The 13,713-nt window shown below is 44.0% G+C and overlaps 1 protein-coding gene across 6 annotated transcripts in view; it reads left to right on the top strand.

Annotated features, from left to right (window-relative positions):
• Positions 1-13,713, top strand: part of ARHGAP44 (Rho GTPase activating protein 44) — a 206,590-nt gene that overhangs the window by 171,535 nt on the left and 21,342 nt on the right. For all 6 annotated transcript variants that reach the window (XM_032280236.1, XM_032280234.1, XM_032280231.1 and 3 more), the window contains one exon: positions 1,622-1,802. In XM_032280236.1, the coding sequence (XP_032136127.1) occupies positions 1,622-1,802 (181 nt within the window). The remainder of the gene's footprint in view (positions 1-1,621; positions 1,803-13,713) is intronic.

Below are 13,713 nucleotides of genomic sequence, written 5' to 3'. Positions count from 1 at the left end.
CTGCGAGTCCTGAGCCTTTGAAGCCAAGTACACTGCCCACGGGCTTTTTTTTTTTTTTTTTTTTTGATTCACCTATAAACACGCACACGCACATGCACATGCACACATACACACACAAAGGCATCCACATACCAGGGTAGCTTCAGCTTCCTATTCTGTAATCTCTATTTCAAGGGATGCTCTGGCCTGAAAGTGTCCACTGTCTGTACTAACCATGTCCATGGATTTTACTGGTCTAATATCCATACTATGTTTTCTTCAAATCTACAAATCTTGGAATGCTGGTGCAGGAAGGAAAGACAGACCCTCTGCTCCAAATCCTTCACTTTACAGATGCAGAGGGAGACTGAGTCCTGATATGGATGGGGACTTTTATTCAGGACTAACAGATCATCTGGGTGCCTTATCCCCTTTTGCTACACTAGGTTGTGCCTTTGAGTTGTCCCTCAGCTTGTGAAGGTGGAGCTCAATCTCAAAGGCAATGAGATTCTTTTTTTTTTTAAATGCCAGCTTCAAAATTAGGCTCTTAAGGCAGCTTCCTAAGAGGAAGCTTCAGAGATGTTCTGAGCCACAGAAGCCTCATTCCATAAGTAGATGACTCTCAATGGTGACAGCTTTGAAGAGACAGCAGTTGTTACATTAAATTTGGCATCTGCTTAAAAAAAATAATAATTGGTACTGTACCTTATGTTTGGTAGACATTAAGGGAATGCTTTTGGCTGTGCCACAACAGCTGTTAAGACATGTGAGGATAATAATATGTTAGTAATTCTATGCTCTGCCCATTAGAGATAATCAATTAATGCTGTTCTAACATTGAAGAAGTTTGTCTTTCTTTTGCTTCATGTGTTTTAAGGTCTGAACTGCTGACTCCCTAAGAGTTGTGTTGATAACACAGAGTTAGGAATCAAGATAAAGAAATAAAGGAGATAGAAGTCAAGGCAATAATCCTATAGGTTCTGTGGCTGAGCTAATTCATTACCACTGCAGGCAGACAGAATTGTGCAGAGCTAATTTATTCTCATTGACTAGGAAAGGATGGGATGAGTACTCCTGTGTATCTCTTTGACAGCCAAAAAACAACTTTGATGAAATCTCTTACTATTTCTAATATCTTGAATTGATTCTCTGTGGTTTTCCACAAAGGCAGTAACGTCATCTATAAATACGAATATTGCCTCTTATTTTATTTTCTTGACTAATTCCATTGGCTAGCATTTCTCAAATGGTGTTAAGTAATGGTAGTGATAGTGGGCATTGCCTTTTTTTCATATTTGATTAGGACAGCTGTGTGCTTTTAGTCTTAAGCATGAGGTTTTAGAAAGATGATTTCGTATATTGCAGAAAGTGTCTGTTTCTGTTTTTACTAAGTTTTTTTTTTTTTTGGTCACAAATTGACATTGCTTTATTAAATGCCTATCTAGGTGATCACATGTGTTCCCCTTTTTGGTCTGCTAATGTGATGCATTATATTAATAAGGTGAATTAATATGTGGAACCACGGGATGAAATTTTCTGGGATGACATACGAGGGATTGGGTGGCTGTAATCATCGCTCCCCTGCCCAGGAAGGATGTGGGAGACCAAGTGTTCACGTGCACCAATTCTTTCTTCCCCGCAGAGATAGAATTCAACATTACTGGCAATTATGGGAGTCCAGTACATGTGAACCATAATGCCAACTACAGCTCAATGCCCTCCCCAGACATGGACCCCGCTGACCGGCGCCAGCCTGAGCAGGCCCGCCGGCCCCTCAGTGTCGCCACGGATAATATGATGCTGGAGTTTTACAAAAAGGATGGGTATGAACTGGTGTCTCTTTCTCAGCACTGGGGATTGGAGGAGGTGGTGGAGTGGGTGGGTGAGACGTAACAAAAGCAGAATTACGGGAAGGCTGCACCGACTCCTCTCAGCAGTTTAGGTGACTTGTAGCAATTGAGCTGTCTCTGGGATGAGTTTCTTTGACTTGCCTCCCTTTAGATCAGAGGTCAGTGTAGCCTTCTTAGCTGACACAGTTATGATCAGTATTAATTAGTTCTCTTCAAAAGGAAGAAAAGGTAGTCACTGGGCTGGGCGAAGTGGCTCATGCCTGTAATCCCAGCCCTTTGGGAGGCTGAGTCGGGCGAGTCACCTGAGGTCCAGAGTTGGAGAGTTCGAGACCAGCCTGACCAACATGGAGAAACCCTGTCTGTACTAAAAATACAAAAATTAGCCAGGCATGGTGGCGCATGCCTGTAATCCCAGCTACTTGGGAGTCTGAAGCAGGAGGTTGCTCGGGTCCGGGAGGTGGAGGTTGCAGTGAGCCCAGATTGCGCCATTGCACTCCAGCCTGGACAACAGGAGCGAAACTCTGTCATTAAAAAAAAAGAAAAGAAAAAAGGTAGTCACTGAGGGGAATTGAAAAAGAAATACATACATACTTTATTTGGAATCAAAATGTATATATGTAGATCAGTTCCCAAATTTGTAGTGGCTTTACTTTGATTATAAATAAGCTCATTTGCATTCTGGCACAAACAGTACCTTCAATGTACAGTTGAATATTCCCAGCTTCAGCCTAAAACTTGAAACAGCCTGAGTGTAAAATCTTTCTAGATTTTTAAGATGTTTTCCTATCTTTTATTATTAACATCTGTAACTACTTTAATGCAGCTATTAAGAGGCTTGTAAGTACATTCAACTTAATTTGCATAGGAGCAACCCTGTGTACACTCATGTTAAATTAGCTTATATAATATTGAACTACATAACGATTCCCGTGGCAAGTAAGATGGGCATAAACAGGTTTCATAACAAGCACAACTGACTCACGGTGAGCACCAGCTCAGCCATGGCAACCAGAGGATGTGGACTAATGAATGAACGTGTTCAACAAGCTGCAGGCACCCACGATTCCCTCTTACAGAAGGAGGGGGTTGTGTTGGTTGGTCAGGCAAGTTTGTTCAGTAAACTTTGATTAGAAATTAAAAATTACAACCAGGCGCAGTGGCTCACGCCTGTAATCCCAGCACTTTGGGAGGCTGAGGCTGGTGAATCTCAAGGTCAGGAGTTCAAGACCAGCCTGACCAAGATGGTGAAACTCCATCTCTACTAAAAATACATAAATTAGCCAGGTGTGGTGGCAGGCGCCTGTAATCCCAGCTACTTGAGAGGCTGAGGCAGAGAATTGCTTGAACCTGGGAGGTGGAGATTGTAGTGAGCTGAGATTGCACCACTGCACTCCAGCCTGGGTGACAGAGGAGTGAGACTCCATCTCAAAAAAAAAAAAAAAAATTACTATGGTAAAATAAAATTTAGCAGCTGCTCCCTTAGGATAGATGAGAGCACAAAGCATTGAATGGAGTATTGGAAATGGAGACAACAGGAAGTAAGGTGGCTAGAACCTTCCCCTTTCCTGACAGACCACTGTGCAGCCAGAAAGATGTGCTTGAAAGGACCATGACCTAAAGGGCGCAGGAGGGAAGGTTGAAAATCCTAGAACTGTTAGAGGTGTGTGAATCTTACTTTTCACCCCACTTCTTTCTGAATGGGAGTTGGTATTGGAGAACTAAGGTTGGCGGAGGAGACTGTGGCTTGTTTCCTGGGATGATGGTAAAGCCTTCACAATGGCCAGTATCTCTTCGTTGTTACCTCACCGGTCAGAGACTATTTGTATGTGGCAGATGGGAATTGTTTGTGTGCACTATGCTGGTGTTTATTGTTCTCCACTTAGTGGAGAAAGAAAAAAAAAATGGAAATTATTATAAATTCAAAGGAGTAGAAACCAGGCACAGTGGCTCACGCCTATAATCCTAGCACTTTGGGAGGCCGAGGCAGGCGGATCACCTGAGGTCAGGAGTTCAAGACCAGCCTGGCCAACATGGAGAAACCCTATCTCTACTAAAAAAAAAATACAAAAAAAATTTAGCTGGGCGTGGTGGCTGTCACCTGTCACTTGTAATTGCAGCTGAGGCAAGAGAATCACTTGAACCCAGGAGTCGGAGTTTGCAGTGAGCTGAGATTGTGCCATTGCACTCCAGCCTGGGCGACAGAGTGGGATTCTGTCTCACAAAAAAAGAAAGAAAGAAAGAAAGAAATTCAAATGAGTAGGGAAAAATTGCTTTTTTGTTTTGTTTTATTTTGTTTTAATACAGAGGCTTGCTCCGTCCCCCAGGCTGGCATGGAGTGGTGCAATCTTGGCTCACTGAAACTTCCACCTCTTGGTTTCAAGTAATAATTGTCATGCCTTAATCCCTGGCATAGCCGGAATTACAGGCGGGAGCCACCACACCTGGCTAATTTTTGTATTTTTAGTAGATATGGGGTTTTGCCATGTTGGCCAGGCTGGTCTTGAGCTCCTGACCTCAAGTGATCCTCCCGCCTCTGCCTCCCAAAGTCCTGGAGTTATAGGTGTTAGCCACTGTGCTTGGCCTCAGAAAAAATATCTTTAATCTATAAAAAGGAACATACTTAGAATCCAAGAGTCAGAGATAGAACTAGAGAGTGCATTGGAATTTGTTTTTAAATCTTATTCATTCAGTTCCTTTGTGAAATCCATGTAAGCTGAAGGGATACTCTTGAGGATAAATTCTGGTCCTGGCTGGATGATACGACACCCCTGATGTTCTGTCCCAGGTGTTTCTGCATCCAAAGTGTACCCCTCCATCGCTCCACCATCCTCTCTACCAGATCTGGTCTGATTCCAATACCCACTGGGTGCACTGCAAATGCCTTCTAACAGAGAGTTACCACTGCAGGCATTGAGATACTGAGAGGTCGCTGGCCCACTCTCTGCAGGCACATGCAAAAGCTTGAGCAATATCTTAAGCAGATGGCTTATCTCTGATAAAGCTCTCCTGCTTAAGAATTTTGTAACTGATATGTCCATTCTGTATACTATTCTTATTGAAAGTTGAAATTGCTACCATCTACTTTATGAGTATAGGAAATTTATTACATAAATTATTGTTGTACATAAAATAAAATATGTATTATATTTTTATTTTTACTTTTGAGGCAGAGTTTCGCTCTTGCTGCCCAGGCTTGGAGGGCAATGGTACGATCTCAGCTCACTGCAAACTCCGCCTACTGGGTTCAAGTGATTCTCCTGTCTCAGCCTCCTGAGTAGCTGGGATTAGAGGTACCCACCGCTATGCCCAGCTAAGTTTTATATTTTTAGTAGAGACGGGGTTTCATCATATTGGTCAGGCTGGTCTCGAACTCCTGACTTCAGGGGATCCGCCTGCCTCGGCCTCCCAAAGTGCTGGGATTACAGGTATGAGCCATTGCGCCTAGCCTAAAAATATATGTATTTTAAAATGTTTATTGAATGTTAAATTCAGTGAAGGTCTTACTGCTTTAGGGTCACCCTTCCTGAGTTGTCTGGCATGGAGCATCTGTGCATATGTTTTAAGGAGATACAGTGAATTGCAGAAGATCAGTTCTTACCTGACCTTAAGAGAAAGAGAAGCCTAAAGTTGTGGGTGTTTGTGGGGAGAGGAAAGAAACTTGCACCTCTTGAGTCCCTGTGTTATCTTAGTAACGTTAGGGGAATTCTCTACATTGGCCCCATTTCTGATCTTTTGAAATCTATGCGATGCATTTTAAAGTCTTCACACTGCTCATTGAAACCCTGAGAAATTAAAGCTCATGTTATTGAAGGTTTTCGGCCAGGTTAAAAAAGTATATATGAATTATATATCAATAAAGCAGATACTTATTTTAAAAATAAGAAAATTGGGGGCAAGAAAACTGGATAAAATTGGAAAGAAATGGTAATTTCCCCATCTGTGTCAGTGACACTTTCTAGGCTGATGGCTGTTATGTCCTAGGCATCATATGAAGCTTCTAACTCCCCTCACAACTCTGGGCTCTGGACCTGATGCCTTTCTGATTCAAAATGATGCAGGAAGCTGGGTTTCTTTAGCAGGGCTTAGGGTCTAATTCATGAGCTTACATATACATTGTGGTAGGTAGAATAATGCCCATCCCCCAAAGAAAAATAGATCTGAAACTCTGGAAACGATTCATATTTCCTTATTTGGGTAAAAGGTCTTGGAATATGTGATTAAAATAAGGATCTTGAAATAAGGAGATTGATCATTTTGGATTATCAAGGTGGGCTCTACATGACGTCACATTCATCCTTATTAAGAGGAAAGCAGAGAGAGGTTTTACCACACACATACACAGGAAACGTGAGGATAGAACAGAGAGAAAATTGAAGAGATGGCTGGGAGTGGTGGCTCACACCTGTAATCCCAGCACTTTGGGAGGCCAAGGCGGGTGGATTACAAAGTCAGGAGTTCAAGACCAGACTGACCAACATGGTGAAACCCTGTCTCTACTAAAAATACAAAAAAATTAGCCAGGAATGGTGGTATGTGCCTATAACCCCAGCTACTTAGGAGGCTAAGGGAGGAGAATCACTTGAACCAGGGGGCTGCAGTGAGCTGAGATCACACCACTGCACTGTACCCTGGGCAACAAAGCGAGACTCTTCCTCAAAAAAAAAAAAAAAGAAAGGAATTTAGGAGATGACTACACGCCAGAGATTGCCAACAGCCACCAGAAGCTGAAGAGGGAGCAAAGCCCTACTCTGTCCTTGATTTCCACCTGGTAGTACTGATTCTCATTTATTTAGAAAATAAATTTCTGTTGTTTACCAACCTTGTGGTACTTGTGACAGCAGCCACAGGAAGCCAATACAATCGTCCACTGCAGCTCCACACAAGAGCTTTGCGGTAAACATGGCAGCTGGTGCTTTGATTGTTCTCCCAGGGAGTGTGGGGATCTAATTGCCCTCCCTTCAAGTCTGAGTTGCTCTAGTGAGTTGCTTGACTCATAGTAGGATATGGCAGAAGTGATGTTCTGGGACTTCTGAGGCTAGGTCAGAAGAAGCCTTGTAGATTCTTACTGGGTCTCTGGGGACACTCACTCTTGGAACCCAATACCATTCTATGTGGAAATCCAAGCAGCACCTTGGAGATAAATGGAAGTCCCCAGCCCTGAAGCCTAGCTGAGCACTGTTCTGATGCCAGCACAACTCCCAGCTCTGAGAAGGAGTCTTCCTGGAGTCTTCAGCCCAAGTCACACCACCTCTGCCAATGCTGTGTGTGCAGACAGGCCAGCCTTGCACCAATGCTGTGTGTGTAGACAGGCTGGCCTTGCACCAATGCTGTGTGTACAGACAGGCCAGCCTTGCCAAGCCCTGCCAGAACTGTCGATTGGTGACCCAGATAAGCACGCTAAGTTCTGGGGCAGTTTGTTACGTAACAAAGATAACCAGAACAAGCTTTAAAAAAAGAAAAAAGGCCGGGCATGGTGGCTCATGCCTGTAGTCCCAGCACTTTGGGAGACCGAGGTCAGGGGTTCAAGACCAGCCTGATCAGCATGGTAAAACCCTGTCTCTATTAAAAAAAAAAACACAAAAGTTACCAGGCATGGTGGTGGGAACCTATAATCCCAACTACTCAGGAGGCTGAGGCAGGAGAATCACCTGAACCCAGGAGGTGGAGGTTACAGTGAGCCGAGATCGTGCCACTGCACGCCAACCTGGGCAACAGAGCGAGACTCTGTCTCAAAAAAAGAAAAGAAAAGAAAAAAAAAAAAGAACCCTGCAACCCCTTCACCTGCCCCAGATCTCTCCATCTGATTTAAATGGCCTGGCCTGGGATAAGTATGTGATTCTAATGTGCATCTGGGGTTGAGAACCACTGAATAATTTTGCCACTCTGAATAAAGAACTTAGCAGTGGTACATTTTTTTAAAAAAATTTATCAAATGTTCCTAGTTTAGCCTTTGAGTGTTGGTGTGATATATAGGGTGTTCTAACTTTGCCAATACTCTGAGCCACAAATTATTAAATCACACTACTGTTTTCTGTACTTTTGAAGCTCCTACTTAGAAAGTTTCGGGTGCAGTTTACGTTTTTAGTGTCATTTTGAGTTTTCTTGTTTTAATAGAATAGTGAAATTTTTGTCTTAGGTCATGAGTCCTAAATAATAAATAAAAGTAACTCTATAGTCCTTCTGTTTCTCTGACAGTGCCAGACTTCCTGGTCAAATCAGTTGTTTTTCTACTGCCTTCAAAAGAGTTTGCCAGAATGTCTGCACTCTCTTGCTGGTTGGTCATGGAGATGGCAGTGGGCATTTGTCATATGCTTTCATTGACTGCAACCCTCGACTGAGCCTGGACAAGCTGGGCCAGAACTGTTGAGGGACCTGTGGAGAAGCCCAGAGGCAAGAACAGAAGCGACAGTCCGGGTGCTATGGCTCACGCCTGTAATCTCTGCACTTTGGGGGGCCAAGGCGGGCAGACCACTTGAAGTCAGGAGTTTGAGACCAGCCTGGCCAACATGGTGAAACCCTATCTCTACTAAAAATACAAAAAAAAAAAAAAAATTAGCTGGGCATGGTGGCAGGCACCTGTAATCCCAGCTACTCGGGAGGCTGGGGCAGGAGAATTGCTTGAACCCAGGAGGTGGTGGTTGCAGTGAGCTGAGATGGCGCCATTGTAGTCCAGCTTGGCCAATGGAGTGAGTCTCCATCTCAAAAAAGAAGAGAAGTGACATGGGTGATGCGAGCTCCTTCCTGGTATCACCTTCCTCCCTTCCCGATAGCTCTCGGATAGATACCGTCTTCCCCTGCTCTCCTCCCCTGGACTTAGAAATTGATGGATGCTGGGACTAAGTTTGAAATGTTGTCAGAGGACTTGGCCTTTATATGTACTGGAGAGGTTAAGGTACTTTGTTGCTACTTACTGAAGAGAGGAGTTACTCCCAGAAAAGCTGGAAAATACCAAATTCAGGTCTCACTGGGTGCATGTAGATAAGGCTGTCTTAGGGGCTTTGGGTGTCTCTTTCACTCACCTTCGCTGTCCAGGTCACTGTCTGCTGACCCTGTGGTTCCCTGCCACAGTTCATCTTACAGTCCCTGAATCTGCACATCTACAATGGGTGTTTGGGAAGCTTCTGTGGATATTTGGGAAGCTACCAGGTTTCCCTGTCTCCTCTTTCTTGGCTGGCCTTTGCCAAATGTAACTGATCTCTAGAACAAAACCCAAAACCTTCCAAATCTCTGTAGGCTTGAACGCTTCACACCTATGTATCGGCTGACACCTCCTCTGGCTATGTTTCTTCCTGACCAGGAGTCAAAAACAGCACTGCAGATGTCTGTTCTTCAGAGGAATGAACAAAAACAAACTACTCACCCCGGACAACTCAGCTAGAATGGGCCACAGCAAAATTCTGTCTGGTGATAAGTGTAGATACCTGCTCTCCTTGGAGCTGAGATCTTCCAAATTTTATATTTTGGCTTCTTTTCCTCTTTTTTTTCCGCCTCTTCTTCCTTCTCCTCCTCCTCCTTCCTTTTTTTTTTTTTTTTTTTTCCTGGAGCAGGTCTTTGTTTCTGTTTAATTTTCATAAGGTGTCCATCCAGGGTGTCTCAGTGACTGCACACTGGCCAGGGTTAGACTTTCTTCTTCTTTTTTTTTTTTTTTTTTCCTGAGATAGAGTCTCACCCTGTTGCCCAGGCTGGTCTCGAATTCCTGGGCTCAATGATCCTCCTGCCTCAGCCTCCTGAACACCGTGACCCATAACTTTTAGTGGGCAGGTACACAGTAGAATGTTGTACACTGTGGTTGTAGTGTCTGTAACTGAATTTGTCCGCTCTCCCCTTCTGCCTCAATTCCTCAACAAAGGCAGGCATATTCTAAACCTTACCGTCAGGGAGTGATCGTGAAGGCATTTTTCTTACATGGTTTCCTTGCTTGCCCCATCACAATACCAGTGGCCTTCTCACTTGAAGTAAAAGGAATGACCCATTTTCTAAGTTCAGGGGGCTTAGAAGTGAGCAGACAGCATCTTCCACTGGTTTACCCTTAGCTGCTCTAGTTGACTGCTTAGTACCTCCTCACCGATGCATCACTTCATTGTTTCCCTCTTAAGCCCTGAGCTGTCGTTCCACTGGTCCTGGGCCTAATCCTTTCCCTGTGTGGTCTACCAGCTTGCAGACTTTAAAAGAAGCATGCCATTTCATTGCTAGCACCAAGGAGCCATGTATAGCTCTTCTCTTTCTGCTTCCTTCTCCCTGCTTACACTGTGTGAAAAGAATAACCCTATAAATAGCCCTACATGGAAAGTCAGCATTGCAATCAGGCCCCCTCTGAGTTCAAATCCTGCTTACTGAACTGTGAATGCCTCAGTTTCTTCACATGCAAAATGGGAAAATCACGGTAAGCACCGACTTGAGTCATTCTGAGCATTAAATGAAATACTGCTTACGAAGTGTTTAGAACAAAGCTCAGCACATGGTAAAGGTGAGCTGTTCTTAGTACATGAACCACATGTTTGAGTGATATCCTCATGTTTTTAACATGGCAACATGGCGGAGCCCACTTTCCCACTGATGAGGCCTCCTGATCAAACCCTTTCCTTGCCATCACAGGTGCTTGAATTTTTCTATCTGTCTCCACCTCACCATAAGCAATGGAGCTAATTCTGCAAGCACAAAATATACAAACACCAAGGGCTTAGTGACAAAGCACAAAATATCCTGACAGCTGAGGACAGCTGGTGGTTGCAGGAGGCTCCCCGGAACATGGAAACCCCTGTGTGGGCAGGAAGTGCTGTCACCATTCCAGGCTGAGCCTCCTGAACCCTAGTGTGTTTTGTTTTCCAAAGAACCTTTCAGTTAAGATGTCCCTTCTGATTCCTGCCTCCTTTACTGCCCTGGGTTGGGCAGTGAGACTTAGAAGGGTTTGCAAGGATCCCCTCCCCAATTTTGTTTGTTCCTTAAGCCTGGAATCATTTAAGTAGGCGTTTAGCATCCCCTATTCTGAAACCCAGATTGGCTCACCAGAGTCCTGCAAGGCTAAGAAACCTAGGGAAATGGGCTAGGTGCAGTGGCTCACACCTGTAATCGCAGCACTTCGGGAGGCCGAGCTGGGTGGATCATGAGGTCAGGAGTTCAAGACCAGCCTGGCCAAGATGGTGAAACCCCATCTCTACTAAAATATGAAAATTAGCCAGGCATGGTGGCGTGCACCTGTAATTCCAGCTACTCGGGAGGCTGAGACAGGAGAATTGCTTGAACCTGGGAGGCAGAGGTTGCAGTGAGCTGAGATCGTGCCATTGCAGTCAAGCCTGGGTGACAGAGCAAGACTCTGTCTCAAAAAAAAAACAAAAAACAAAAAACAAAAAAAAAACAGAAAACCTAGGGAAACGGGACTGATAATAACCTCCAGCCCTCATTTTTTTGTTCCCTGCTCTATTTCTATCAGAGAACTCACTCCAAAATCTGTTGAGGTTTAGGGTCTGTTTAGAAAGGAAGAAATCTGATGGGAAACCCCATAAGCGCAGGTGACATGAGCCAGATGGGGTCTTTGAACACCTCTGTCTGGCTGTGCCTGACTCAGCAGTGGAGTATCCTTTTCCCCCATTTATCAATGTATTTTAGACTGTGTTGGTTCTGTTTATTTCTTTCTCTGAGGAGATTTTTAAAAATAAATCAAATGTGCTTGGTACCTGTAAGCACAAAGCATTATCATTGACACTACATCTTACTGATTTCTTAGTAAGGGCTAAGAAATGCCCTTTTTTTATGCCCCCAGTTTCTCATTGGCTCTTTACAACAAATATAAGGAAGAGAAGCTTACTAATTCTGTTTTACAAAGGGTGATCGGAGGATAATCCCTTTGTAAAGGATTCCTCCGTATTATAGAGTTAGTCATTGGAAAATCTAGGATTCAAGCCCAAATTCTCTGCTTTCAAAGCCCTACTGTGCTGAGCCAGAAAGGGTGTGGAGTCACCATGTTACGCCCAAAAAACATAAGCCAGCTACTAGGTCTTTATATTCCCTTCATCAAGATATTGTGTGATTCTCTGAATCTCCAGCTTGTCCACACCATAAAACGCCATTGGCTTAGCTAGCTAGAGCCTACTACAACCCATCATATGACCATTCAGCTTCCGCCCCCAGGTCATGGTGCAGGGACATCCTAAATATATTGTAGCACTCAATAATTGATAAATTACCTTCATGGAAATGCTGGAAACAGGAAGGGAAGTATTAGTTCCATTCTGTGATGAAGAGAGAGCTCTACTGAGTCAGTGAATGGTTTAACTAGGACTAGAGGCCTGGGTCATTCCAGAACCTGTTCCATGATACAGTCTCATGAAAAATACCCACGTGTGCATTATGATAAATCCTATGCAAATATAAGGTGCTGGCAGGCAGGGAAGATAGTTCTTCAGTGGGACTACTTTCCCAAAGTGAGGACTTGTCACCTGACTCACGTCCCCGTGCATCCCAATGATGTGCGGTGACAACTCTGTATTTCCTGCCCCTTGTCGTCTTACTCTAAGAGAGAGCAGTGGTCCAGCCTGGGTAACATGGTGAAACCCATCTCTAAGAAATTACAATAATTAGCCAGGCATGGTAGCATGTGCATGTAGTCCAAGCTACTCAGGAGGCTGAGATGGGAGGATCACTAAACCCGGGAAGTCGAGGCTGCAGTGAGCCATGATCATGCCACTGCACTCCAGTCTGAGTGACAGAGCAAGACCCTGAAAAAAAAAAAAAAGAAAGAAAAAAGCAGTGGAGATCATCATCTCAGGTTCTATCCCCAGATTCTGCAGGCTCCTTACCTCCTACCACCGGGAGGCACAGAAAAGGCAGAAGGAGGCCTTGGGCGTCCTGCTTATTGATTTCTAGGCCCTTTGCTTCACAGAGATTCTTCCTGGCCCCTGGCTTCTTGCTTTCACCTTGATTCAACTATAAAAAGATCTGAAAGCCAAATTGTTCTGTTTTCAGCAGAGGCATGGGAAATCTTTGCCATCTAGACTGGCCTTAGGTATCCATGCAGAAATGTCTGCTGGAGTCAGATTTTTTTTTATTAATTCTACTTTAGTATTGCTCCTGTCTTAAGAAACAGCAGCAGTGCTTAGATTCTGGCTGCTGTTTCTTTATACAATAAAACAATGAGCAGAAGCTTATGAACTGCTGCTATAACCTTCTGGTTGGATCCCCATCTGTGAGTAGATTTCCCCTTCTTGGCCACATACTGAGCAATTTTATTATTTCTGTCTTCAGGTTGAGTTTTATCTAGACATTTGAACATTTACATATACCAACTTGCCTTGGAAGGTAAATGCGCTTTTAGGCTTCCAAGAGCATTGCTGCTGCCTTTGTGATTGATTTACTGTGTAAAGATTTATATTACTGTTTGAAAATGTCAGTGAACATTTGATGTGAATTCACAATGAACATGTGATGCTGCCTTGTATGAGAAAGTGATTTCAGCTGGGAAAGTAGTGATTACATATGGCACTGTAGCCTCTTTACAAAGGGAGAAGTGGCACGTTCAACTCATATTTCTCAGTTGCCGAAATTTTACCAGTGTTATTTAGCAAGTCTCACCTAGTACCTACCCCATGCCCATGTTGACACCTTCCCTTGGTAAACCAGAAGATCATCAAGGAGACTGGTGTCTGAGATTACTGATGCTAGAATGTAATGTTGGGGAAATATAAAGCATCCCCCACAAGCTTTGGCCCAGGCCTTTTCCACCAGGTGGAAAAGCCTTTTTTTTTTTTTTTGAGGCGGAGTCTTGCTCTCTTGCCAGGCTGGAGTAGTGCACTGGTGCAATCTCTGTTCATTGCAACCTCTGCGTCCTGGGTTCAAGCAGTTCTCCTGCCTTAGCCTCCTGAGTAGCTGGGACTACAGATGCATGCCA

This window comes from Sapajus apella, unplaced genomic scaffold, assembly GCF_009761245.1.
Source record: "Sapajus apella isolate SASKATOON/1434 unplaced genomic scaffold, GSC_monkey_1.0 scaffold12, whole genome shotgun sequence".
Taxonomy (NCBI): domain Eukaryota; kingdom Metazoa; phylum Chordata; class Mammalia; order Primates; family Cebidae; genus Sapajus; species Sapajus apella.
The sequence above is the reverse complement of the archived record's forward strand: the minus strand, read 5'-3'. Positions and strand labels throughout refer to the sequence as shown.